Source organism: Propithecus coquereli, unplaced genomic scaffold (assembly GCF_000956105.1).
Source record: "Propithecus coquereli isolate 6110/MARCELLA unplaced genomic scaffold, Pcoq_1.0 Scaffold953, whole genome shotgun sequence".
Lineage (NCBI taxonomy): Eukaryota > Metazoa > Chordata > Mammalia > Primates > Indriidae > Propithecus > Propithecus coquereli.
In genome coordinates this window covers 28,985-56,553 of record NW_012155874.1, presented here as the reverse complement: position 1 = coordinate 56,553, position 27,569 = coordinate 28,985, and the positions used below count along the sequence as shown (strand labels likewise).

Below are 27,569 nucleotides of genomic sequence, written 5' to 3'. Positions count from 1 at the left end.
GCCAACAAGGCTGCCATGGCGGTCCTTTTCCAGCCTGGTCAACTCCAGGTCCTGAGGGACTCTGGTATGTCAAGAAGGTTATGGAACACCCTAGGAATTCAGTGTCCTGCAATGGTTTTAGGGATTTCCATAGCTTAAGGGGACCTTGGTGACTTCTTGGAGGAATTCAGTACCTTTTAGGATGGTGACAAAACCCAGTTCTGTCCCCAGCTCTCCTAGATGAGCCACTACAGCCCTGGTCTCTTGCTGCGGTGCTGTCCTGCTCACTCCTGCTCACCCAGACTGCAGTTCCTATCTGAAAGAATCAGGAGAGCACAACTAATGTGATTCCAGTTCTGGATTTTGAGATCGCATCTATTGTTTTACCTGAGCTGGGTCCTGGCCGTTACCTCATCATCCCACCCTACTTGCAGAGGGACTGAAACCCTCACACAGCCCAGATGGACCTCCAGCTGTTCAGACCAAGGAGCTAGTAGCAACCTGCCATGGTAGTGGTCATGAAATGGCCCTTCCCAGCCCCAGTCCTGAGATTCTTCCCTCCCAAACACAGGGCAAAGGCCAAGCTCCCTGCTGCGCTGCAGCATGTGGGAGTTCGAGAGGAGGAAGCTGTGCATTGAGGGAGAGCTCTTGATTCACGGGCTCAGAACCCCTCTTGCCAGTAGGTAGTCACTGAAAGCATATGCCCATTTAGACTGTGTCGGCGTGACTTTTGTCAGCAACCCAGGAGGAGATGGACTTTGGAGGCTGAGAAAGAATTGTCTGATTACCCGAAATTGGGTTTGAGGTTAGGATGTTTTTTACCCTAATTGCTTTAGCAATGGTACATGAATGGGAACTAAAGTGGAAAATGTTCTTGGGTTTGTGTTTTGAACACAAAGTATAATGATACTCACATTCCATTTATAGGAGTGGCAAGGAGTTTACTACACCAAAAAGAAAAATGGAGATAATGTACAGCAAAATGTGAAGATAATACCTGTCCTTGGACAGGGAGGGTAAGTGGAAAAAAACAAGTATGTCAGTCAGCACACCAGTGTGAGGTTGTTGTAAAATTTGCTCTGAATATTTAAGTAAGTTAAGAGCTGTTTGCAAGAGTTTAAAAGTAAGGTTTGTAACGAGGTCAGGTGTCATTACAGAATGGCCTTTCCAGGGTGGCATTTCCTTGGTGATTTCCTCATGGCTACAATGTGACCCTCCACCTGCAACCCAGAGCCACCACTTGGGACAGTCTTGTTTAAGCTGCATGAAGGTTCAGCTCACAAGAGGCTGAAGTATTTATATTTAAGTTAGAATGTCAGTTTATTAAGTTGTGTTACAAGAATATTGACTGGAGGCCCAGCACAGTGCCTCACACCTGTAATCCCACTTTGGGAGGCCAAGGGAAGATTGCTTGAGACCAGGCGTTCAGGCCAGTCTGGGCAATGTAGCAAGACCCTGTCTCCCCAAAAAGTAAAAAGATACTAGTTGGACGTGGTGGCTTGTGCCTATAGTCTCAGCTACTCAGGAGGCTGAGGCAAGAGGATTGCTTGAGCTGAGGAATTTGAAAAAAAAAAAAGCTAACTTGTAGATTCCTTATATTTATATTTTAAATATTTCTCTCTAATTCGATAGGCTATGTGTTATTTCTGCAAAAGGCCCATCAAATTAGATAAAATTTTTAAAAATACTAACGGTTATGGAAATTCTTATATAAAACAGATGTAACTATAGTTTGGAAATCAGCATAATCAGGAACTTAAAAATTTCAATTTGTCTCAGACAAATATTAAATAATATGGAAAATAAAAAGTTATGAATATAAATTGTGGAACACCCAACAGTAAAATATGAAAGCATTAGAAATGATGATCATAGAAAATTAAATGACAAGGAGAAAGCTTATGATATAATGTTAAATGCAAAAAGTGAAAATGTAAAATCCTACCTAATCTATGATCTCAGTCATGAAAAGGAAAGAAAGAAAAAATAGCAGGAAGCGTGGCAGTTACAGTAACTGCTGCTGCCTGCTGAGCCCCTCTCTCCCTGCCCTGGCGCTCGTCCCTGGTAGATGCTGCTTTATTTCGTCCTCACTGCCGCCTTGTGAGGGTGGTGCTGCGCTCGTCTCCATTGGACAGATGAGTAAACTGAGGCTTAGATCAGGTTTTTCTGGCCTGGGGTCTGCCGCGGGCACGTGGCAGAGCCAGCTACAGACTTCAGCACTGACCGCACAGCTCACGTGCTTTGTCACCAGGCTTTGCTGCCAGTTGGCGATCGCCTCAGGGACACGGATCTGAGTGAGCCCTCTGTTCTGATTCTTTGCCTTTTTATGTCCTTTCCAAATTTTTTGTGATAAATATATAGGGATTTGATTATCAAAGGGAAAAACGGAAGGAACAATACATAAATGAGAAGAGTCAGCAGCTTCTGAGCTAAGCCCTGGTCGCTTTGTGTGAGACGTCTGTTCTAGCTGAGTTCAGTGGGAACCTTGGCCCCAGTGTGGCCTGTGGCTGTTGCCATGAGTGACTATGAGCAAATTGTTTGTCGGAGCTTGAAGAAAAGCATTGGTGTAAAAGGTTGTGAAAATAAAAACATGTTAAGGAACTAAAGGGTCCTGATTGGTTAATATGCAGCACATTTCTAAAAAACGTGTGTGTGTTTTATTACCTGTTATGATGACTTGGGAGGAATTTGGTCATTTTCACTGAGGTCACTTCTTTTCTACAGAGATACCAAAGGATGTTTGTAAACTCTTGTTTGTTTATTGGTGGCTTCGGCCACAGAAAAATAGAAATGCTTTCCTCAAAGCATTTTATTAATATGTATTGTGAAAGGGAGGTGCTCTTTCATAATGAAAAATTAATGACACATACATGAAATTAGAGTCAGGAGAGAACTAATACATTGTTTTCTACTTGCAGAAAAATTAGACACTATGTGTCGATTATCCGAGTGTGCAACGGCAACAGTAAGGTAAGTAAGGAGAGCCCTGGACCCCAGGCACACCCCAGCAAGATTTCCAAGCAATCGGAACTAATGGCTTTTAAAATTCATTTTTAGGCTGAGAAAATATCTGAATGTGTTCAGTCTGACACTAATACAGGTATGGTGCCCCATGTTTATTTTTAGGGTTCACTGAGTTTTTAGGGAAAAAAAATGAAAACAGACTCTTCCTCTGACTGGCATGCCTGGTGCAGTGGTGGGAGTGTGTTTTCCTAGCCCCGTGGCAGCATCTCTCTCCCTGACTCCCCAGGTTAGTTTATGAGTCGAAGGACCTGAGCACTTGGGGGCTGAGGCCTGTAGGAGAGACCCGGTCAACTCAAACGCGTGAACTCACGGAGACGTGTTGAGTGAAGCGTGGAGAGTGTCACCGAAGCCGAGGGCTGGGAGAGCTGGAAGCATCGAAAGTGTCAGGCTGAATCGCACAGAGGAAGGAATGGGGGAATATGCAGCCATAGGTGGATGGGAACTTTGGCTTTTGCATCCAGGAGCTCATTTGTGACCTGTAGAAGTGTAGTTTCAGGAAAGTGGTGAGGGCAGAAGCCAAATTGCAGGGATGGAGCAGTCGGGCAAAGCAGCAGGTGTAGACCTGTTACACGAGTGCTACTGTGCAAGCCCACAGGGCATTTTTACTTGTTTTTGGTTTAGGTTTTGTTTTTGTTTTTTTAATTCTTTAGAGTAGCCCTAGAAAGTAGTCTTGGCTATTATTTACATTCATTTATATTACAGAGGAAGAAACTGAGGCTCAGAAAAGTTCAGTGACAGCCTAGAGTTGGGCAGCCAGGATATGACAGAACTGGGACTGGGAGGCAGAGCCAGTGACACAGTCACCAGAAATGTTAGGCCGGGGAAGAATCTCCCAAACCGCATTCATGCCGACCCTTTGGTCATTTCGTTTGAGCAGCACTCATGTGGGAGTCTCGCATCTCACCCCCATGGGCCGCCTGCCCGTCCAGTCTCCTCCCCTCCTGGCAGCTTTACGTCCAGAGGTCTCAGCTGGCTGTCCTGCCTCGGGAGGGCAGGTGGAGCTTTATAGGCCATGGACCAGCCAAAGTCCTTGGTGACACACAACAGAAATCAGTTCTTAAGCTGGAAGGGAGTTTTTTGGAAGGAAATAGGGTTGCTTACAGATTGGACAAGAAAGCTCTAGAATAAATTTTTGAAAAGGGGACGGGAACCACGGAAAGCTGGGCAGCTCTCCCCCTGCCCTAGGCATGCCACGGCCCTGTGGAGGTCCAGGTACGGGGCGTTGCTGTCCCACCATGGGCAGCGTGGCTTCTCCATACCCTCACCTCTTGCGTCACTCGTTCCAGTGCAGATTCTTGGGAGGAACCACTCAGTCATCTGGCTGGGCCTGGGGTACCTGCTGCTCCAGCTCTAACTTGGGTATGGAGCAGGGGAGTCTCCGGCCTGCTCCCCTCTGTGGTGGGAGGCCTTGGAACTCCCCAGGCATGGGAAAGAAGGTTCAGAGTCTGGGCATCCAGAAAAGTAATAAGTCCCAGCACATGTTCCCTTTTCCCTGGCCTGTATGTCATTTTCACATGATGCTGTGTTTCACTAAAGATACCGGGTGGTTGTAGTGACAACTGTCCAGTCTGCAAACCTTACTCTGGGTCAGGCCCTGAGCCTGGCTGTAGACTCACAGAAATGAACTTGGAGTTCACCGTCTGATGGCAGGTGGAGACAATTTGAATACACTGTACTTTGTAGTACCACCCTGGGGGAGACCTGGGGGATGTTTCCACGCCATGGTGATGATGATGATGATGATGATGAAGGTTGAGCTGGTGTCTGGAGGAGAAGTGGGGGCCAGCCAGAGGGCCAGGTGGGAGGAGCAGATGCACAAAGGCGTGGAGACAGGCAAGGCTGCAGTAGGCCAGTTTGCATTCATCCTGCAAGCAGAGGAAGGCCAAGAGAATCTTTGTAAGTAGGTAAGTGAAAAAGGGTCAGTTCTTAGATAGTCTAAGATGGGGATGCTGTGGAGAATAGAGACTGCATTCAGGAATGACTTGAGTGTAGTCAGGAGGACTTGGGAGCCAGCTTACTGCGTGGGACAAAGACAGAATACTTGAGGATGACACCACGATTTCTAGCTTGGCCACTGGATAACGCTAATTAAAATAACAAGTGCAGCTAAGAGAGTTTATAATAAAAAAAGAGCAAGTTTACACAGGGAGAGGATAGCAAATTTAGACTTGAACTTATTACATCTGAAGTGCCTGGAACATTCCAGGAGAGGTGCCTGGTGGCATTTGGAGACAGCCCTGGGCCAGCTCTCCTGAAGAGCAGAAGCGAGGCAGGAAGACAGCACTAAGCCTGGGACCTGGCAGGGGTGGATGTTTGAGGGATTGGCAGGGGAGCATCAGGGAGCAGGACGAAGAATTCATTCATTCAGCCAAAAGTCGGCGCACAGACCCACACGCCAGGCTGTGTCGTGTCTCTGTGAGAAACCTGCATTCCAACGAGGGGGTGTGGTAGACAGGAAGGAAATAAATACAGAGTGTATCAGATGGTGCTAAGTTCTGTGGAGAATAAAGCAGGGAAAGGGGATGCAGGGGATGAGGAGGGGTCGACAGGCCTTGCCAGTAGTGTGACACGTTCCAGTTCAGCTGGCATGGAGGGGTCTGGCCTCACAGACCACTGGAAGGACGTGGAGGTTTGGTCTGCTTCTGGAGAAAGTGAGCTTGCTCAGGAGGAGGCGGTAGGAACGGTGTCCGATGCTGCAGACGGGCTGCGGACTTGGCGGTTGGCAGGCGGTCCCGGCGCAGAGCACGCCCTGCACAAGTGCTTGCGCTGTTGACGGCACCGAGGAAATGCTCTGACAGTGTACTGTGGTCCCATCAGAGTGACTTCTGGACAAATTGCCTAAGATACCTCGGCCTCAGCTTCCTCATATCCAACCTGGAGCTCATTCTTGCAAGCCTCAGGGTTGGCGTGAGTGCGGGGGCAGCTGCTGTGTGTGAGGGGCGCCGACTGGTCACTGTTCCCCTGCGTGCCCCACTGCTGCTCCAGGGTCGCCTGGGTGTGCCCAGCAGGTCAAGGCAACACTGCTAATTGTTCTCTACTGAAAAGACAGACAGAGTGTGAGGACCGCATTTTACAGAACAGGAAACCAAAAGCAGACACGAGGCTGCAGATGGTACTGAGCCCAGCCCCGGTCATGGAGGCCCATTTAGTGTTCGCTCCTTGGCAGGCCCAGCGCCTCAGATCAGTGCGTGCGCATTGAGCACTGACCGAGTGTGAGGCCCTGGCTCAGTGCTGCTCCAGGAGCTTCAGGCTCGTTGACATGTCAACCTCACAGCTGTATTCCTCCCTTGGTGTCCCTGAGGGGACTTCTGAGAGCTGGACGCTGGGGAGACAGGCTGGGTGACAGTCGCTAAAGAATCACCCATATAAAGCGCTGCAGGGACTGAGAGGGGGAGCAGCGAGCTCAACAGGACTGTTGGGAGCAGGAGGATGAGTGGCTTTAAAGTGTCTAAGTAGAGATTAAAGCCTGCTGAGTTCCTGCACTCCTGGCGCAGCCCTGCCCTTGATACACACGCTGCTCGTCTGCACAAGCAGTTCCCTCCTCCTGGACGAGCCTTCCTCCTCCTCTTGGCTGCAGCCCCGAGACGCAGTTCATCCCTCTCCTCTCTGCCCCTACTCTCAGAGGAGGGTCTGCCACGTCCCCTCTGGGCTCCTCCTGCTTCAGACTTACCACCGTGACTCTAAGTTTACCCACCTTTGTTCCCCACTAGACTCTCCCTTTGGGCGCGTGGACCATACCTTATCCATCTTCCCATCCCTAAAGCCTAGCTTAGGTCCTGACACATGGCGGGTGCCCAGTGTTGGTTGAGTAAAATAAAAGGGGGAAGAACGAAGGAACAAACCGTAAGTTCGCAGTGCGGTCTTATCAGGCAGCTGTATGGCTGTTAATCATCACGAAGCTCAGAGAAAGGAGAGGCACTCGGACTGCGTGTGGCTGAGAGGAGGTGCGCTTTGAAGGAGTGAGCATTTGGAGAGGGTGCAGTGTCATGTCTCAGAAGGAGCAGATGTCAAGGCTGCTCCGGAGACAGTGCAAAGCGGTCGTGCTGACGCAGCACACGCGTGGTACACATGGGAGAGATGAAAGGCAGGCTGCTGCTGGCAGGGCGCGCCTGTCCTTGACGCCAGGAAGTTCTTTATCTCTGAGTTGCTGGAGGATTGTGAGCAGGGGAGCCGTGGAATCAGAGGACTTCGATTTGCACCTAATAGGACTTTCATTTGTGCACAGGAATGCAGAGGTGTTTGAGCATCTGTTACATGCACAGTGCTGGTCACCTGGGAAAGAGAAAAGAGAGACTGTCCCTATCCTCAAGTCACTTGCAGTTGGCAAGTTACCCAGCACTGTTGGGGTAGTGTGGGAGGTTTTAAGGGAAGGTTTCCCAAAGGCAGAGATATCTGAACTGCATCTTAACTGCATCTTCAAAGAGGAGCAGAGTTAACCAGGTGAAGAGGGTGACATGGGAGGGGTACATTCCCAAGTAAGCCATTTGATCATGACATAGAGGTTTGGGAGGCCAACTAATGCATCATATAGTTCCTGGTGCTGGAGAGAGGGAGTCCAGACCTCACAGGATTCTGAACGTGACGCTGAGGGGTCTGAGTCCTATCCTAAAAGCAGGGATGAGCCACTGAAGTGTTTTAATTGGAAGAGTGATCTGGTCAGATTTTTGTTTTAGAAGTATTGCTTGGCTTCCTGTGGGGAATGGGTGGAAGGGGGCAAGGGTCGATGTAGAGGCTGCTGTTAGGATCCAGAGAGGATGACGAGTGTCTGAGCTCACACAGCAACAGAGCAGAGGAAAGACTAAAGAGGTATTTAGGAGGTAGAATCCATAGATTTGGCTGACCAGTTGAAGGAGAGGAGAGAGGAAGGGGAGAAGTCACAGATGACTTATCTCTAGGTCAAGCAAAAAGGCAGATGCTGTCTGGTGTCCTGGGTTGAGGAGCAGATTTGAAAAAAGATGAGTTCGTCGTGGGTAACGAATTCATTGGCGTTGCCTGAGCAGTGTCCAAATGGAGTGCCAAGTGGCCCGTGCAGATGCGAGTCCGGATTTTGGGAGACAGGCCTGGGGTGCGACGACAACACAGGAATTAACGAAAGCCGTGGGAGGGAGTGAGATCTCCCAGGGAGGTTGTTGACTGAGAGGAGAAGGACGGCTAAGGATACAACCTTTGGAAACACCCTGGGGTCTGAGGAAGAGGAAACCACAAAGGAACTAGGAAGGAATAGTAAGAGGGGGAAGGAAAACCAGGAGACTGTGGACTCTGCCAACAGGAGTGTCCAGAAGAGGGATCAGTTGTATCTAGAACCACAATCAAGTCGTATCAGGTAAAGATTGAATTGTGGCCTTCAGAGTTAACAACAAGGAGGGTCGTTGGTGACCTTGACAAGTTCACCGTCAGTGCCCATGGAGATCTAGTTTATGCTGGGTAAAGAAGCAAAGAGCAAGTGAAGAGCCTCTTGCTGGCGCAGAGGGAGCACTAAGGCCTGCATTTGGATCCTGTCTATGAGCAGGGAAAGAAGGGCTTCCAGGTGGGGAAGCTGCGATAAGGCGGAGTCTTCCACGGGGCAGACGAGAGCTGAGCCAAGCACCAGCGCTGCCGTGCGCTCATCTGCAAGCAGCTCCGTTTCCTGGTCTGTGACATGGGGAGTGGGGACATGTAATGCAGCCTGCAAAGCCCCCAGCACCACACATGGCACCCAGCAGGTGCGCAGAGGAGGAGACGGGTAGAAAGGCCAGCCTGCCTTGTCAGTGATTGGCATGGGGTCAGGGGGAGAGAGCAGTGGTGCCCGTCACTGAAAACAGAGGATCAGAAGGAGAAGGATGGACTGTCATTTGAAATAAACCCTAAACAGTGTCTCTGTACTACCCTAGAAAAGAGAATAATGTTCTCCCTGGGATATTTTACAGAAAATAAATGAAAGATTGTTTTCTTCTGGGGCCAGGGTAGATGGGGATCAAAATGTTTCCACCACTGTACTCAGTGATACAGAAATGTAATAGGAGAAACTCTCCAGAGGTTATTCCTGTCAGTTGTTACTCTGCACGGGACTCTGCAACTGCTTTTATGAGCGCACCCCTGGGACATGCTGAGAAAGTGAGCCCCCTGGACGCTGAGCTGTTCATGGTCTTCATCTCTCTGCACTGTGCTGGTTTTTGTAGCATCTTAAATCATGTTCTGATTCTTAAAGTTGAGGGTTTCTAGAAATTTTTTTAGATTAGTAATGTTTTAATATGTTGTTAAAATCTCTTTGAAGAAATGATTTATAATTTGTTTCCACAGATAATCAGACAGGCAAACATAAAGACAGAAGGAAAGGCTCACTGGACGTCAGAGCTATCGCCTCCCGATCAGGTGAAGGTGAGTGACAAAGATGAGAGACGAAAATGTGACCAAATCAGTGTTGGGCACCTGGAGGCCTGACCTTCTCCCCTTCGTCTCGTTCCTGGTCGCTGTCTTCCCCCATTTCTCAAGATTGGAGGGGACCTGTGGGAACCTATGTCCCATTTTCCCTCTCCCTCAACTCCTGCCATTGGGCTCCATTCTGAGCCTTTTAATGGAGTCAGGGAATAAAGAAAAGGAAAAAATACATTTGCCATGTATTCTATAGTTGATTTTCTAAACTGTAATAGCAGAAGATGGCAATTGATTTGCTGTAATTGTATGAGTAATGCATTTGGTAATTCTTTTTTTTATATGTCACAGCTGTGCATATTTTGGGGGTACCTGTGTATACAGTGTGTACTGGTCATGTCAGGGTAATTGAGATATCCATCACCTCACACATTTATCGTTGTGTTGGCACCATGCCAGTTCTTCTCTTCCGGCTATTTTGAAATATACAATAAATTATTGTTAACTCTAATTTCCCTACTGCACTGTCCAGCCCTAGAACTCATTCCTTGTTTATAATGGTATTTTTGTGCCCATTAGCCAACTTTTCTTCATGTCCCTCTCCACCCTCCCTTTCCCAGCCACTCGTAACCACCATTCCAGTCTCTGCCTCCATGAGATCCTCGTTTTTTTTAGCTCCCACACATGAGAATATATAATTGTCTTTCTGTGTCTGGCTTTTTTCACTTAACATAATGACCTCCAATTCCGTTCATGCTGCTGCAAATGACAGGACTATTTTCTATTTTATGGCTGAGTAATATTCCACTGTGTACATATACCACCTTTTCTTTACACATTCATCTGTTGGGGGACACACGAGTTGATTCCAAATCTTGGCTATTGTGAATAGTGCTACAGTAAACATGGGCGTGTAGATATCTCTTTGATATACTGATTTCCTTTCTTTTGGATGTATACCCAGCAGTGGGATTGCTGGATCATATGGTAATTCTATTTTTAGTTTTTTGAAGAACCTTCTTACTATTTTCCATAATGGCTGTGCTACTTTACATTCCCACCAACAGTGTGTGAGCGTTCCCCTTTCTGCACATCCTTGCCCTCATTTACTATTTTTTTATCTTTTTGATAAAAGCACTTCTTAAAGATATATTCTGGTGTGGCTTGCGGTTTGCCTTTTAGGGAGAGGTGAGCACGATTTCGGGATGGTGAAAGATTCTTATTTAGCAAATATTATTTAAGTTCTAATTGAAAAATAATTTTTTTAAAGATCATGTAGATGTATGATGACCTAACTTTTAAGAATGTAATCAAAATTGCTTTTAGAGAGTTTGGAGGCGAATATTACGACTGGCTGTGTACATTCCTAGGCCAAGAGGAATAGGGAAGATACGGAGCTGGTTCAAAAGCCACAGCTTTCCAAGGAGGTACCAGCTAGGATTATCCCGTGGAGATCCGGTGCCTGCCCTCACGTCCTTACACCAGACAGACTATGCAGTCTGCAGCCCTGCTGTGAGGGCAGGGTCGGGCAGTGCCAGCGAGGAAGCTGTGTGGTGTTACAGGGAGGAGTGTGGCTCTTCCACCCAAAATAGATACAGAAAATCCACACACACAAACACAGCTTTCACCACCCAGAGGCAACCACTGATTTTCAGCACCGTAAGTTAACTTGGCCGCTTCTCGTGCTTCATAGAATTGGAATCATACAATATGTACCCTTTTGGGTCTGTCTTCTTTCACTCATTTTAATGTTTCTGAAATGCGTCCGTATTAGGCGTACGAGCAGTGTTGCTCAGTGGCATTCCCTTGTGTGAACATGCCACAGTTTGTTTATCCGTTCTCTTACTGATGGGCATTTGTTTTGCTTCCACTTTGAGGCTGCTAAGAATAAGGCTGCCGTGAATGTCTTTATACAGCTCATTTTTTGTGGACATGATGTGCTCATCTCCTACCTAGGAGTGAAATTGCTGGGCCTTAGGGTAGCTGCAAATAATTCTCCAATGTGAGTTGCACCGTGTTATTGTCCTCATTACTCTATGAGAGTTCTAGTTCTTCTATGTCTCCCCCAACTTGATAACACCAGCATTTTAAAATCGAGCCATTCTGGTGGTTTTAATTTTAATTTTCCTTATGGCTAATGAGGTTGAGCACATTTTCATATGCTTATTGCCATTTGGATATCCTCTTTTTTGAAGTGCTGTTCAAGTCTTTTGCCCATTTTTATAATTGGGCTGTATGCCTTTTTCTTGTTAATTTATAGAAATTCTTTATATATTCCAGATATGAGTCATCTAGTATCACAAATATATTTTCTTCGTCTGTGGTTTGCCTTTTGCTTTCTTAGTGGTGCTTTTTGATGAACAGAGGTTCTTAATTTTAATGAGGTTCATTTTATTAGTGTTTATATTATGGCTAGTGCTTTTTGTGTGCTGCTTAAGAAATCTTTCTTTATCCCAAGGTCATGAAGATATTCTATCGTTTCTTCTAGAAGCTGTATTGTTTTATCTTTTACTTTACTTCTGTAATTCATCTCAAATTTTTATATCTGGTCACGGTAGGGATTAAGGATGGTTCCCCCCACCCCTACCCCCATTGTGGAAATCCAGCTGCTATCACCATACTGGGAATAAAACCATCTTTTGCCATAGCACCATTATTGTAAATCAGGTTGCTATGAATATGTGATCTGTTTCTAGACTATTCTGTCCATTTTTCTGTTTGTCTATGCTTGCACTAATATCACAATTGATTATTCATAGTAAGTCTTGATTATCCGGTTATACACAGTAGTTCTTCTTCACCGTCTTGGCTATTTTAGGTTCTTTGCATTTCCACATAACACTTAGAATGAGCTTGTTAGTTTACACGAACACACGCCCCCCAAGGATTTGTTTTCAGAGTGCCTTGAAACTATAGATCAGGTTGGGGAAAATTGAAATCTCAGTAATACCGAGTCTTTCAAACCATGCACATGCTGTCTCCATTTATTTAGGCTATCTTTGTTTTCTCTTCGCAATGTTTTGCGTTTTCATCATAGAAATCTTACAAATCTTTCATTAGATTTATTCCTAGATATTGAAGGGTTTCGGTATTATAATGGTAATCTTTATTTCATTTCCAGTTGCTTATTGTTGGTATATATAAATACGACTGATTTTTGTATATTGACCTTGTTGTACCCAGTAGCTTTGATAAACTTACTCATTGACTATAGGGCAGAGCAGTGCATTTGTAGATGCTTCGGGGCTTTCTGCATATGAGGTCACAACAGTCTTTATACCTTTTATTTTTTTCTTACCTTATTCTGTTTATACTCTTTTATTTTTTCAAATTCATTTATTTTTTAATTGACAAAATTATATATGTTTGTCATGTACAACATATTTTGAGATATGTATACATTGTGGAATGGCTAACTCAAGCTAATTAAAATATGCATTACCTTACCTACTTATCATTTTTTGTGGTAAGGACACTTACCATATACACTCTTAACAATTTTCAAGAATAGAATACATTGTCATTAACTGTAGTCACCATGTTGTACGGTAGATCTCTACTGTTTTTAATAAGCATATGTCACTTTCATTACATTTTTTAATGAGAATACGTCCTTTTATGACGGTGATAAAATGGATAGTGGTTTTTATTTTTGGTTTAATGACCTTGTTGGGTGAAATGGAAAGTTGGCAACCCTATGCTGGTCACCAAACTTAGATTTAAGTTTTGTTGGTCTCAAATTTAAAACGTTTGAGACCCCCCTGCCGCCCACCAAATTAGTTAACCATGGACAGTGTCTCTCCTGCAGCTCAGTTTCTTCATTGGTAGAATGAAGTTGATGCATCGGTCTGTGGGACAGTCCTGGTATTTTAAGGTCTTTGGTAAGCAGCATTTGGCTGGACAGGGTATTCATAGAGATACACAGGACTCTGTAAATATTCTTTTCTTGTCTGTCATTGGCCAGACTTCCCCCCACCTCAAAGGAATCGTGTCTTGACTGGAACAACACAAAATTAACAAACTTTAGAGCCTAAGAGTTGCTGCCTGTCTCATTTAAGGTGTTTCCCTAATTAAACATCACAGTGGAAAGCACCAGAGGATGCCTTAAAAAATTTAACCAGAAACTGATGTATTTCAGTTATTAGTGAGTTGAATTTATTGCTCCTGACATATGTGAAACAAAGAGCCTGTGTGGCATTGTCTTCCAGAACATTTTTACTCCTGGAGAATGGCAAGCTGAATAATTATAAAGCCTTATTGTTATAGACACAAAAAGAGGCTAACTGTTTGGCCTTGACTTGCTAGATTGTTTCCTCTGTTTCCCTCTGGCCTGGGACATCAGAAGTTCAGTCCACGGGGGCATGTGTGCATCCTGGTGCCTAGAAGTGAGAGAGCAGAATTGGCTATGCCGGAATCCCGGGCTTGTAGGATGGGCAGGGGCTCAGCAGCCCTGTTGCTCTAGTCCCACCCTCCGTCCCGCGGCCGAGCACACTGGGGCTGGGGAGGAAGGGAGGGCTCTGAGCCCTTGGCCATCAAGACAGGTGTCCAAGGCAGTGCACACCCTGATTCGTGCATCCCTTTCTCCACAGTGTCCAGCCAGAGACGACACTCCTCCATGGCCCGGATACATTCCATGACAATTGAGGCGCCCATCACCAAGGTGAAGCGGTTTGTGGTCCTTCTCCACTGAGCACACAGGCCCTGTTCTCCCCAAAAACTGTTTCCAGTGAGAAGAAACAGGGACCCACAACAATAAGAATGCTCTCGTTCTCGTGTGGCGCGGCCTGCTCTGAAGGAAGAGGATGTGGGCCGTGAACGTTTTAACTAGGCTTAAGTTAGCATTAAATACTTCGCCAGCCCGACTCTGGATTGCTCTCCCATTGTTTTTAAGGTGTTAAAACTCAAGTTTTTTCTTTCCATAATGTAGGTAATCAATATTATCAATGCTGCCCAGGAAAGCAGTCCCATGCCTGTGACAGAGGCCCTAGACCGTGTGCTGGAGATTCTGAGAACCACTGAATTATACTCACCACAGTTCGGTGCGAAGGATGACGATCCTCACGCCAATGATCTCGTCGGCGCCTTAGTGTCTGTAAGTAGATTTGACCGGCTGCTGGCTGGAGCCCCCCTGTTCTTGCTTTCTCAGAGGTTATTCCCTTCAACAGAGCTCTCTGGAGAGGCAAGCAGGGCATTGTGTGCAAGGCTCGGTCAAGGGCTGCGCTCCTTCCTGCGCTGGGTCCTGCTGCTCTCTGGGCAAGCTTCCACCCGCTGCCTGCCTCCTAGGGAGACCTCAGCTGGGAGAAGGGAACGGAGGAGTATATCCCAGACAGGCTACTGAGCTGGTTCTCCAGTGTTGCTTAGGGGTTCTACAAGTAATTTATTTAAACAGAAATTTTTTAGTTATACTAAGGATTTTGAAAACTAGGGCAGAAATAAAGAAAAACATGTTCATTGTCACGTACCAAATTGCAAAACAGAAAGACTATCTTTCTCCTGTCACGTGTGTTTCAAAAGGCCCCGGCGGTGGAGCGCGGTTTCACCTCCATAGCACCCCACACCAATTTGGGTGAATTCATAGGAAAGAAGAGTTTAGGAATCTTTCACAAGAGGGGGCTTTGTACCATAGACTCTTGAAGGGTACTAGATGCACCCCCAGCCCACCTGCTATAGAGCTCTCACACAGGAAGAGCGACTGTGGGCAAAAAAGATCATTCCATTGCTCTGTGACATCTTTTGTCTTGGTCAGAGATAAAATTCACCTCCCTACCAATTTCTGCTTTCTGAAAGTCACTTGATTTTATAAAAATAAGGTAGAAGGTAGAGTGGTTCCCAGCGATGACAGTAGCTAACTTTGGTCTTGCCTATTTGAGACAGAGACTCCTCCAGCCTGTAGGCAAGGAGTGTCCTGAGGAGAGGGGCTGCTGAGACCGGACTTGGGGATAGTGGTCTGGGAGCAGCGGTGAGGAGCCCAGGGGGGTCAGTTAGGGGGAGCGAAGTCACTTAGAAGGCAAGAAAGGATCTAGTGTTCCAAAGGAAGCCCAGTGTCCTTAAGGTGAGGAGGGTGGCAAGAAAATGGTGGGAAAGACTGGGGGCAGAGGGGAGTTGTCCCTAAGAAACCGGAACACTTCTGGAGTGCAAGCAGGAACGCTGGGCTTCGGGGCCACCTCTCCCAAAGGTGCATACTCACCTCCCTGGTGTTGACCCTGCCCGTGAGTTTAGCTTCCAGCAGGGCCAGGCCAGTTCTTCCCAGTACTGGGCCGCTGTGCTCCCCAGTAAGCAACGGTCACAGGGGTGGGCCTGCTGGGCCCAGGGCAGCCTTGCAGTGGGCTGGTAGAGAGGGCTGCCCTGAGCTGTCCCCTGCGACTGACCCCCTAGAGTTTCCAAGAAGGAAATAACAGTCATGACTTCTTTTTCCCTTAATTTTTATCAGGATGGTTTGCGAAGACTATCAGGGAATGAATATGTTCTTTCAACAAAAAGTAAGTTCCCTTTTTAGTTTTTTGGATCACTAGCTATGATGTTGCATGTTAGCTTAAGTGATGAAAATAATTTTTTCAGATTCAAGTATTCAAATAATTTTTCTCATCAGGAAGAAGTTTCTTGGTATGTCATTAAACCTCAGAGACAAAGCAATCATCCCTTGATACAGTACTCTTGTCCCTAAGAAACAGTTAATGTTATAAAGCCTATTAATTTTATTCTCCAAATTACATCACTTTGCAGGCATTCAGCACGTTTCAAGCAATATAATCACTCCCATCTCCCTTTGCGATGTCCCACCACGGATAGCTCAGGCCATGGAAAATGAGGAATACTGGGACTTTGATATTTTTGAACTGGAGGCTGCCACCCACAATAGGTGAGTTCGTGGGGAGCTCAGCAGATGGAGAGCTGGATCCCAGGGGCCTGTATGAGGATCCCACCTGAGGAGTGTGGATTGTGTGCAGAGCTGGTCCCTGGTCAGGGAGGAGCTAAGGAAGGAGTAGCAGGGCAGCAGGTGACCCTGAATCACCAGGGCCTGGGGGAGAGCTGCTTGGCCATGACCAAGAGAGCAGATTGGTGGAAAGTGTGCAAGTGAGCCAGTGACTTAATTTCTCCAAATAGCAGAGGGCTTTCTCCCATGCAGTGAGAATATTAATTTCTCCTATATGGGGGAGTATGTTAAAATAGCAGCAAAGAGCCCTGCTCAGAGCCCAGAACCAAAATTTATTGGAAACACATATATACGTGTGATAAGAGCTGTTCCCAGATCTCGGTGGCCCTGTTGGTGACAGGCATGAGGACACCTAAAGCCCCCAGTCACCCTGCCCTGGGTGTGATCACAGAGAGTGGGAACAGGAGTGTGGTTTTGCCTTCAGTTTTGTGCCTTGCTGGAGAAGAGCTCTTAGCCAAAGCTGGTGGTTGGCTGCGTACACAGGAGAGGGAAGTCCACAGAGCTAACGCCAGCCAGGGCTGCCTTCCAGGGTGTGTCAGGAGAGGTGTGCTCTGTTGGGCCAGGGGATGATTCATCAGGTCTCGTCTCAGTCTGACCAAACTGTCCCAAAATAGCAGCCCCAACTCTCCTGATGCTCTCCACGAGTTAACCTTCTGATGCATTCTGCTTCTGCATACCCAGCACATCCAAGGAGAGTGGAAAAGAATACTCTCGTGACAAATAAATCTTTGAGCACCTGGTTTACATACTAGTGACATTGCATCCTTGTAAGTCAGGCTAAGGCAGGTCAGTTTAAGTCCTATGATCGACTCTGGATACTGCCTCCGCAGAGCCAAGTTTCTTGACCTTCCAAGCCCAAGGCCAGATGCTGGGTCAAGGTGACTTCTCAAGGAAGGGCCTAACTTGGTGGCCAATTGGTCACCTTCTCAGGGGAAACCCCCTCATCCTATAATGCCTGTCTGCAAATTATTGAGAAAATTACATGACTTGTGGCATTATCTGGCTTATATGCAGTTCTCAGGAAATGTTATGTTTTTCTAGGCAGGACATCTGGCCAGTGACATATATCCAGCAAGTCCACAGGAGAGGACTGGGTTCAAAGTGGTACAAGTTTAGCCTGGAAAAGGGATTATTTTGAGGAATTTACTAGTGCAAGTAGGAATTTGAATCAGGAAGGGCAGAGTGAGCAAACTTCCCCCAGCAAATGGGGAGCCCCAAAAAAGGGGCTGTGGCCAGAGCAGCTGTGGACAGTCAGCTCTCACCTGAGCAGCTTGGTCCCCTGAGGGCAGGAAGTGGACGTGGACTCCCCCAGAGTTGGTGGCTACCAGAGGAAGAGGCCAGTGCAGCCCAAGTGATGTCCACTGTGCTGCCCTGTACTCTCTGAAGTCTGGCTCGGATTTGCTTGTTGGATCTGAGCTTTTGGCAAAGCTCAAAACGCTTTGCCTGCTTCTTTGCTTTGTTTTAACATTGTGGATGTTTTTCTCTATAGGCCTTTGATTTATCTTGGTCTCAAAATGTTTGCTCGCTTTGGAATCTGTGAATTCTTAAACTGCTCCGAGTCAACGCTGAGATCGTGGTTACAGATTATTGAAGCCAATTATCATTCTTCTAACCCCTACCACAATTCTACACATTCTGCTGATGTGCTTCACGCCACTGCCTATTTTCTCTCCAAGGAGAGAATAAAGGTGAGTGGGTGTTTGCACTCCATGTTTAATGGGCAAGAGCAGCGGGGAGAATTCGGTGCTTCTGCTTCCACCGGGAGATGTGCGGTGTGACCGCTCACGTTTGCAGCCTGGCACAGGAAGGGTGAGGCCACACAGGCAGGCAGGATGCTGCACTATAGCTTTGGGGAATTGATATGTTAATTCATGACATAATCCCAGCCATTCCATGGGAGTAAAAGAAACAGGATTTGGCCCCTAGGGAGAAAGCCAGCAAGGACAGGATAGGGCTCTTCTGGGGGTCTCACTCTGAACCTAGACTAGTGCAGCCAAGTAACTGTTGGATATTTCCACTTTAGGGCCCCTACCTGTATCTCAGAGTCCATGGGGGTCTGAGGCCAAGTTCATCATCTTTGCCCGTATCACTGCTCCCTCCCAGGGTTGTCTGCCTGGTCCAGGGTTCCACAGCAGATACTCAAGTCGGAAACCAGGACTCATCCTTAACCCCTGATGTCTGGTTGATCATCTGACCTGCCTACTGTCGCATCTAAATGTACTCAGATTCATCTCTTCGTAGTGCCCCTGCTGCTGTCTCGGTGAGGGCCCCCATCCTTTCTCATCTAGACAGTTCCACACTAGAACTCCTGTCTGCCCTCCTCACATTGCTGCCAACATGATCTTTCTGAAATAGCACATCTGACCATGTCATTCCCAGCAACGGCTTCCCACCTCCTGCGGGATTTAAACTTTAAAACTCTACAGCTCTCCATACTCACCTCAGTAATCAGCTCCTCTCTCATCATTTCCTTCCCTGCACCCCAGACACACAGGCCCCATTTGGGCCACAGCAAACCACTTTAGTTTCTGAAGCTTCTGCCATTGGCGCACTGCTCCCTTGGCTGGGACCAAGCATGGCTGCAGCCAGGCAGGGCCAGGGAACTGGTATGTGGGAGAGAGCAAAGATGACATCTGGCACATGGGGGAATTGAACACGTGTTCATTCATCACCCTGAAGGGCAAACCGTCTCAGAGAAAGACCAGGACCAAGACTGGAAGTAGAGTCAGCGTCCAGAGGGGACTGCTTTGTAAATTATGAAAATAAATGGCAAGGCATGTCAGTGTGGCTCAGTATATAACGAACCCAACTTTTGCTGTAATTTATTGCTTTTGAACTACTCGATAGATAACATGCAAATATATATTCACAGAGCTAACTTAAAACAATTTAAAAAAGTATTTATTGAAATGTAATTCACATACCATTCACTCAATTAAAGTTAAAATTAATGAATTTTAACTTAGATCAATTTAAACAAATTTACCTGGCTGATTATTAGATATACACGTTCTTCTCAAGTGTCCATAGAATATTTCCAAAAGTAGTCTTATTGTAGGACACAATGAATGTATCAGTAAACTTCAAAAGTTCATAGGCTATATTTTCTAATACAACAGAACTAGAATTTATTAATTAACAGTTGAATAAAAAATGTCAACTACTATAAATGAGAAAATATTTTGAATGATTTGAGGATCAACAAAGGAATTAAACCAATGACAGATTATTTAGAAAATAACAAAATGAGAAACCTATATATCAAAACCTATAGAATGAAGGCGATGAAATATTTAAAGGCTTATTTTTTTTTTTTTAAAGAAAAAGAATGTTTTAAATGAAATTGATGTAAGAAGTAGAAAACCAAAAGAGGCCAACACCATGGAAGTAATTCTAGTAATTTTAAAATTATCATTTAATTTCTTCAAAACCTGGTGCCTGACCCAAGATAGACAGATGAGCTCTTTAGTGCTTTAAGGAGTCTTTCCATGTTGCGTAAACCTTTTCAGAGCCTTGAAAAAGATGGAAATTTTCCATCTTTTTCGTCACACTCACAAAACTGACATCAACCTGACAGATACAGCACCAAAAGGGGGGAGAAAATTAGACCAGTCCCCAATTAATATGATACATATTTTTAAAAATTACTTCTCTTTTATTTAGTAATATTAGTTTATGTGGGTCTAAGTCAGTATCTCAGACTAAGGACTTTTTTATGTGACGGATTTAGAGGAAGTGGCTGGCTGAGGAGGTGACTCCTGTCTGCCGAGGACACGTATATTTTGGTAAGTCCTTAATTTGTGTGAGACTCTGAGAATCGGATGTTTCCTAATAAACATATGCAAAGATGTAACTGTTTCAGAATGGAGATAGGAAAACCAGATTTGCTCACACAGTACGCCTTTAGAAATCTGAAATATTCTTAGCGTAAAGTAATAGGTGAGAAAAAACTATACAGAAGGCTTCTTTTCCTTCATGTCATACCCCAGTTTTTAAAAGCTCTCTTGTTTTCAGGAAACTTTAGATCCAATGGACGAGGTTGCTGCGCTCATTGCAGCCACCATTCATGATGTCGATCACCCTGGGCGAACCAGCTCCTTCCTGTGCAACGCTGGCAGCGAGCTGGCCATTCTGTACAATGACATTGCTGTGCTGGAGAGCCACCACGCGGCCTTGGCCTTCCAGCTGACCACTGGAGATGACAAATGCAATATCTTTAAAAACATGGAGAGGTAAGAACAACAATTGGGAAGCAGGTTGGTCTCTTTTTTAAACAACTTTATTGAGATAATTCACATGATATACGGTTCACCCATTTAAAGCATACAGTGGTTTTTAGTATATTCACAGTCAGCTCTAGAACATTTTTATTACCCTGTCAAGGAACCTCAGATTCGTGAGTGGTCCCCTCCCCTTCCCTCTCAGCTTCCCTAGCCCTAGGCAACCGCTGATCCACTTTTATAGATTTACCAGTTTACGTGTTTTCAGGGTTCAGTCCCAGAAGGCGTAGACGTCTCACAGCTCTGCTGGAACACTCCACTCCGCCCTCCTTGCCCAGCAAAGCTTTCCTTGTCATTGTCTCTGTCACTCCCTTGGAGAAGCCATCCTTGATCTCTCACCCTAAGTTAAACCCTCTAATTATTCAGTTCCAGGTTCCTTCATAGCACATATCACATTTTTAATAAAATAATTATTTGTTTAATGTCTGATTAGATTCTTAGGGTCATAGGCGTCATGTCTTTTGTTTATCAGTATACCCTCGGCGCCTAGCACAGTGCCTGGTATGGAGTAGGAACTTATGAATAGCAGTTGAAGAAAATACCGATTAGTTTGGATTTTATAAAGAAAGTTTTTTAAAAGGGGATTCCCGATTTTACAAAACTCCCTTCTACCATGTTCTAGGATTTCAGAGGTATAAAGTCGTTTTTATTCATATTTGTTTATAGATACATCAGTTATCAGTGGAAAACTACACAAGACCCTGCTAACTTTCCAGGGAAAGGAATTGGATGACAGCAGAAAAGGAGTTGAATAGAGTCTTTTTTCATGGTCTTTTATACTTTTCAAATTTTGAATTGTCTCTTCAAAAATATGAATTTTTAAAAATACTAAAACAAAAGCAAGGGCTAGAGGAAAGGTATCAAGTGTTCCCTGTGATTTTCGCAGTTATCGGAAGGTCTGTTCTCAAAGTTCTCTGGGCATTAAAATTGTTGGGTCTTAAGGTACCTTTGTGTGGGGTGCAGTCTTTATAACCCAGAGCTCCGTCTTCATTAAGAGAACTGGCTTTGTTCACCCCCACTACGTTCTATCTTATCTTATTCTAAGACCTGTATGTATCATACTACAGAATGACAAGATAAGCATCACAGCTATAAAGTCTTGCCTGTAGCATTGATGTTAGCTTTTGTTCAGGTTCTCCTTGCTAACGAACTAGACACTCACCTGTAATTCCACGTTCTTTGAAAGTGGCCTGCAGCTTTCACTGGCTTTAGACTTACGGCTGCACCGCACACCTAACCCGGGTAACAGATTGTTTTCAGGAGGACCTGTCTGGATGAGGCATCTGCAGCAGCCTCTGATTTGTTGTCTGAAACAGGAATGACTATCGGACACTGCGCCAGGGGATCATCGACATGGTCCTAGCCACAGAAATGACAAAGCACTTCGAGCACGTTAACAAATTTGCCAACAGCATCAACAAACCCTTGGCAGCACTAGAAGAAAGCGAGGTAAGGGACACTTACTGCAGAGAGAGCCTGTGTTGGGGTCCCCGTGCCTGTGAGTCGTGGAAACACGCGGCCACGGTACGAGCCACAGCAGGGCCCCCTCAGCGGGCTCATTGAATTTAAGTTTTCATTGGTTAAAAAATTACAGTGTAAAAATTTGGCAAGAAAAAAACAAGACATCTAAATAGATTCAAAAACTCGAAGGGAAAGTCAATTGTGGGTAAGCCAACTTTGGACAGGTAGACCATTCCTGCGCTTTTCTCCCCGGCGTCCTCCGCCTTTCTTGGACATTGTGAGACTAGTTGGAGCCCTTGAGGTCTCGCCGCAGCCACTCCCCTGGGCACGTTTCATAGTCGCAGCAGCTAACCCGTTGGTCCACATGTCACAGGAAAGCAGGGGTCGGGAAAGACCTTGTGACATTGTTGTTGCCCCTTACATCTGCATTTGAGGAATGGAGTCCACAACAGGCGCCTGGCAAGAAAAACATCAAACCTCTCGCCAGGCAGGAGGCCCCCGCTGAGGAAGCAGACAGACCTGAACGCCCCATCCGCGCTCTACTCCACCGTTTCCATATCGTAGAACAGGGGTAACAAATCTCAAGGCGCAGGACCGACGGGCCTGGCACTTGGTAACTGGTACCTGTTATGCCGGATTTATTGTGAGGTCAGTAGCCTGGAGAATATATTTTTTCATGAACGCCCTTCCTGAGGCCCACACAGCTGCCCTACTACGCATTCACCGAACATCCTGGCAGCGGCCCAGCCTTCTCCACCACCTTCCTCCCCAGCTCCTGTCACCACCCTGAAGTATTTGCCACACACACGGACGACTTACTCTTTTAGGCTAGGATCCCAATTCCTTAACTTCTAACTGCATTTTACTTATGCAACTCATTTCTTTGGCCAGGGCCTTTGGCTATAATAGCATGTTACCCCTCGACACTTAGCTCTGGTTTAACCTGATGTTGAAACCTCTTGAGAACTCTAATCCTTCACCTTTCCCTGTTCTCCCAGTTTGTCAGCCTACTCCCGACCTTGCTCCCTTTCCAAGGACTTTCGGTGCACAAGTGCCCACACCAGCCTCTTTCATTGGCTCCTGCCCTGCCATTCTGGATAGAGCCGACTGTCACCTGGCCACCGCTCCTGGTTGACCCCGTGCCACAGGAGGAAACCACATACCTCACAGACTTGACCTCCTCCACCAATCTGGGCAGACCCCAGGCTTAGCTGAGTCCTCTGTTCCACTAACAGTCATGTTTCTCATGTCTGTCTTCAGTACATGGGGTTATTTCTGAGAGGCTGAAATCAATGTCCAGTGGGTCAGAGCAGGGCATAGGAACATGAAAGAATAGTTTCCAGGCTGGCAGTACCAACAGATCTGAAGAAAGAAGGGTCAGCAGTGGAAACTGGAGCCAGGAGTAGTCATTCTGATACTTCCCAGGGCCCATTCTCAGGACACTGCCTGCCCATCTGGATGGCAGATCTGTGCCCACTGAGATGGGAACATCAGGCCTTAGACGACTGCTATCGCACACTGAAATCACGTGACTAACTCCTGTGGAAAGTTGGTCCGTGGGCATGAATCAGATTGGAGGGACTTGCTTTGTCATTACTCTGCCCCAGGATTCTCTCCCCTAACCGGAATTCCCTTCAGAGGGCCTACAGCTGGAGGGTCAGTGACATCGTGGATTGAGAATTCATATCCAGTGGGGCTCCTTCTGAAGCAGACACGTGGCACTGTGAGTGGAAGGTAGCCAGGATTGAAGGTAGAACTTAAGCTCTTATCCTGACTCAGCTGCGTAGCTTTGGACAAATCATTTCACCTGAGTCCTGGTGTCCTCATTTATAAAATGTAATAACAAATAATACTTTTCATGCTTATCATAAGATCTTATGAATACAGATCAAAATTAAGTCCTTTATACATCAAAACTATTGGGAGGCTGAGAAAGGAGGATGGCTTGAGGCCAGGAGTTCCAGACCAGCCTGAGCAACATAGTGAGACCCCATCTCTGCAAAACAAACAAACAAAAAATAGAAAAATTAGCTGGGTATGGTGGCATGCATATGTAGTCCCAGCTACATGGATCAGTTGAGCCCAGGAGTTGGAGGTTGTAGTGAGCTGTGTTGATGCCACTACACTCCGCCCTGGACAATAGAGTAAGACAGTGTCTTTAAAATAACAAACAAGCAGGGCAATGTAAGGGAATATCAGACATGATCATACCTGACGTGATTTGGTACCCTGAAGGCTAATTGCCAAGATCACACCCATCACAGGACTGGGCGAGGATTGGGTTGTGAGTAGCAGGGACCCTGGTGGACCACAAGAGCCCGTTTGTTGTGAGGGCAGAGACATTTTTTATTTTTTCCGATCATATTCTTTTTCAGTAAATCATTATATAGATGAGATTTCCATATAATATATTTTTATGTGTATATAAAATAGAAAGATAAAACCAGTCTTTGTGAGTTCTTATCAAGGGAGAAAGTGAGATAATGAAACAGGGGAAGAAAAAGGGCAACTAGTAGAAAGATTTAGTGAGAGGAGGAGAAAGGCAAGGAAAAGGGTGGGGCAGATGCGCCCGCTCTCAGGGCCACCGTCCCCTCCTGGCTCCTGCTGGAATCTCACTGGGCCTCCGTTTCTCCTGTGTACTGTGAGAAGCCAAGCACGATGCTTAAAGTGTCCTCGGCACTGTTTCGTGGGACCCTTAACTTGTAGACCCCAGCCAGTGCAATTGTTGTGTTTACAGTGGGGCCACACCAGCAGGAGAGGGCTTGGCACCAGGGGATCCCTTCTGATTCCTTTGAATTCCACTTATGTTTTAGGAAACTGAAAAAAATCAGGAAGCCATAAACTCTATGCTCAGGACTCCAGAGAACCGGACTCTAATCAAACGAATGCTGATTAAGTGCGCCGATGTGTCCAATCCCTGCCGACCCCTAGAGTCCTGCATCGAGTGGGCTGCACGCATTTCAGAAGAGTATTTTTCTCAGGTAAGATGCTGCCTCTTAAGTTTCAAGAGGGAGGGAAAGAGAAACCATAAGAATTAATGGGGCGAGGTGTGACAGTTCATACCTGTAATCCCAGCACTTTGGGAGGCTGAGGTGGAAGGATCAGTTGAGCCCAGGAGTTTGAGACCAGCCTGGGCAATATAGCGAGATCCCGTCTCTGCTAAAGTATAAAAAAAATTAGCTGAGCATGGTGGTGCACACCTATAGTCCGAAGGCTGAGGTGGCAGGATCAGTTAAGTAAAAGAGGTCAAGGTTATAGTGAACTATGATCGTCCCACTGCACTCCAACCTGGGTGACAAGAGTGAGACCCTGTCTCAAAAGGGGAAAAAAAAGGTAGTGGACTTAAAACTAGGAAATTGGGTTCTAGGTGAATGAAGTTCTGTCCTTGAGCATTTTTTGTATTGCATGTTTGCTAGTAATGAATTTTTTTCCGCATCTGAGAATGTTAATTTTGCCTTCATTTTTGCAGGCTATAGAATCCTGGGGTGACAGCTTTCTCCTAAAAGCACTTTGAAGGAGTCATCTGTCTTTGTGTTCTGAGTAGGAAAAAAATTATCCTAGGGCAGATTAGAAAATATCTTGGCTGAAGTTTTTCCAGGTTTGGTGGAAGACATACACATACAGATTCAAGAAGTCCAGTGAACCCTAACTCATGTCAGCATGTCCCAGTCAAGCAGCTAGCAAGCCCAAGAGAAAAATCAACTGGAGAAAAATGGCACATTACTTAAAAGAAAACAATGATTCTTGTGTCTTCTGACTTCCAGTCAGAAACAGTGAAGGCTAGACCACACTAGAACACCACCTTAAAGTGCTGTTAGAAGAAAACTGTCAACCCAGAATTCTGTATCCAGTGAAAATATCCTTTAAAAATTAAGACAAACATATTCTCAGTTAAGGAAAAACTACTAGAATTCATCACCAGGAAACCTACAAGAAATGCTAAAGGAAGTAATTAAGGCTGAAAGAAAATGTATCAGATACAAACTGGAATATTCAAGAGGGAATGAAAAGCACCAAAAATGGTAAACACCTGGGTAGCTACAAGACCTTTTTGTTCTCTGAATTTCTGTAAGTACATAGAACTACTATAAGCAAAAATTGTAATGCAGGATGTATAACATATGGAACAACAGTAACATATACGACGGCCATAACATTAAGGATAAGGGAAAGAAAATGGGCCTACATGGGTCCAAGTTTTCTACATTTCACGTGAAGTAATACAGTGTTAGTTCAGTAGACTCAAGTGAATGATATATATATTGTATTTCCTAGAGCAGTCATTGTAACTTAAAGCTAACAGAATGATTATAATGGAATTACAAAATATATTAATACAAAGAAGGCAGGAAAGGAGAAACAGAGGAACCCAAAACCCGGGGTACAAATAAATAGTAAAATTGTAGCTCTAACTAATCATATCAGTACTTCCATTAAATGGTAGTGAGCTAAACACTCCAATTAAAAGAGTTCATCAGGATAGATTATTTTAAAAAAAGATACCCAAATACCTGCAGTCTGCAAAAGACATTTAAAATATAAAGAACAGATACTTACTTTGATACTTCTTTCAAAGTTAAATGGACAGGAAAAGATATACATATTGTAAGCACAGAAAGACTGGAATGGCCATGTTAATTTCAGACATAATATACATCAAGACAAGATATTTATTACCAGAGATAAAGCAGAATACTTCATAATGATAAAATAGTTCTGTATAGAGACATAATAATCATAAATGTATGTGCACTAATAACAGAGCTTCAAAATAAATGAAGCAAAGTTGATAGAATCAGAGAAAGATAGACACAGTTAGAGATTTTAGCACCCCCTTTCAGCAACTGATAGAACAACCACATTAAAATATCAGTGAAGACACAGATAATGCTAATGACACCAACCACTTTACGTTAGTTAATATTTATGGACTACTACACTCTGTGTCTGCAGAATATACAGTCTTTACACATGATACCTTCACAAAGATAGATCATATACTAGGCTTCTAAAAAGTTTCAATAAATTTAGAAGGATTGAAATCAAACAGAATATATTCTCTGACCATAATGCAATTAAATCAATAACGATAAGATATCTGGGAAAACACTAAATATTTGGAAATTGAACAATTTCTAAATAATCCATGGGTCAAATAACAAGGGATATTATAATTAAATGATAACGAAAATATATCAAAATCATGGGTCAAACCTAAAACAGTGCTTAGAGGGAGATTTATAATTTTAGTTTATTATTAGGAAAAAAGAAAGCCTAAAATTAATAATGTAGATTTTACCTTAAGAAACTAGAAAAAGACAAAGTAAACCCAAAGTAAGAAGAAGGAAAGAAATAATATAAAAGCAAAAAATGAAATAGAACACTACCTATAAAAAAAAACTTAACAAAGCCAAAATTTGATTCTTTAACAAGATTAACAAAATTGGTAAATATACCTAGACTAATCAAGAGACTAAGAGATAACACAAATGACCAATATTAGGAATGAAAGAGGAATTATCACAAATCTTACGTTAAAA

The 27,569-nt window shown here is 45.0% G+C and overlaps 1 protein-coding gene across 1 annotated transcript in view; it reads left to right on the top strand.

The window, feature by feature from the left end:
• The window catches only part of LOC105827044 (high affinity cAMP-specific and IBMX-insensitive 3',5'-cyclic phosphodiesterase 8A-like), a 122,549-nt gene that overhangs the window by 85,310 nt on the left and 9,670 nt on the right, over window positions 1-27,569 (top strand). Inside the window, 12 exon segments of the mRNA XM_012665077.1 lie at window positions 907-995; window positions 2,898-2,949; window positions 3,037-3,079; window positions 9,283-9,360; window positions 13,944-14,014; window positions 14,282-14,446; window positions 15,785-15,833; window positions 16,078-16,213; window positions 17,778-17,976; window positions 20,303-20,520; window positions 21,885-22,017; window positions 24,843-25,010. Of these exon segments, the coding sequence (XP_012520531.1) occupies window positions 907-995; window positions 2,898-2,949; window positions 3,037-3,079; window positions 9,283-9,360; window positions 13,944-14,014; window positions 14,282-14,446; window positions 15,785-15,833; window positions 16,078-16,213; window positions 17,778-17,976; window positions 20,303-20,520; window positions 21,885-22,017; window positions 24,843-25,010 (1,401 nt within the window).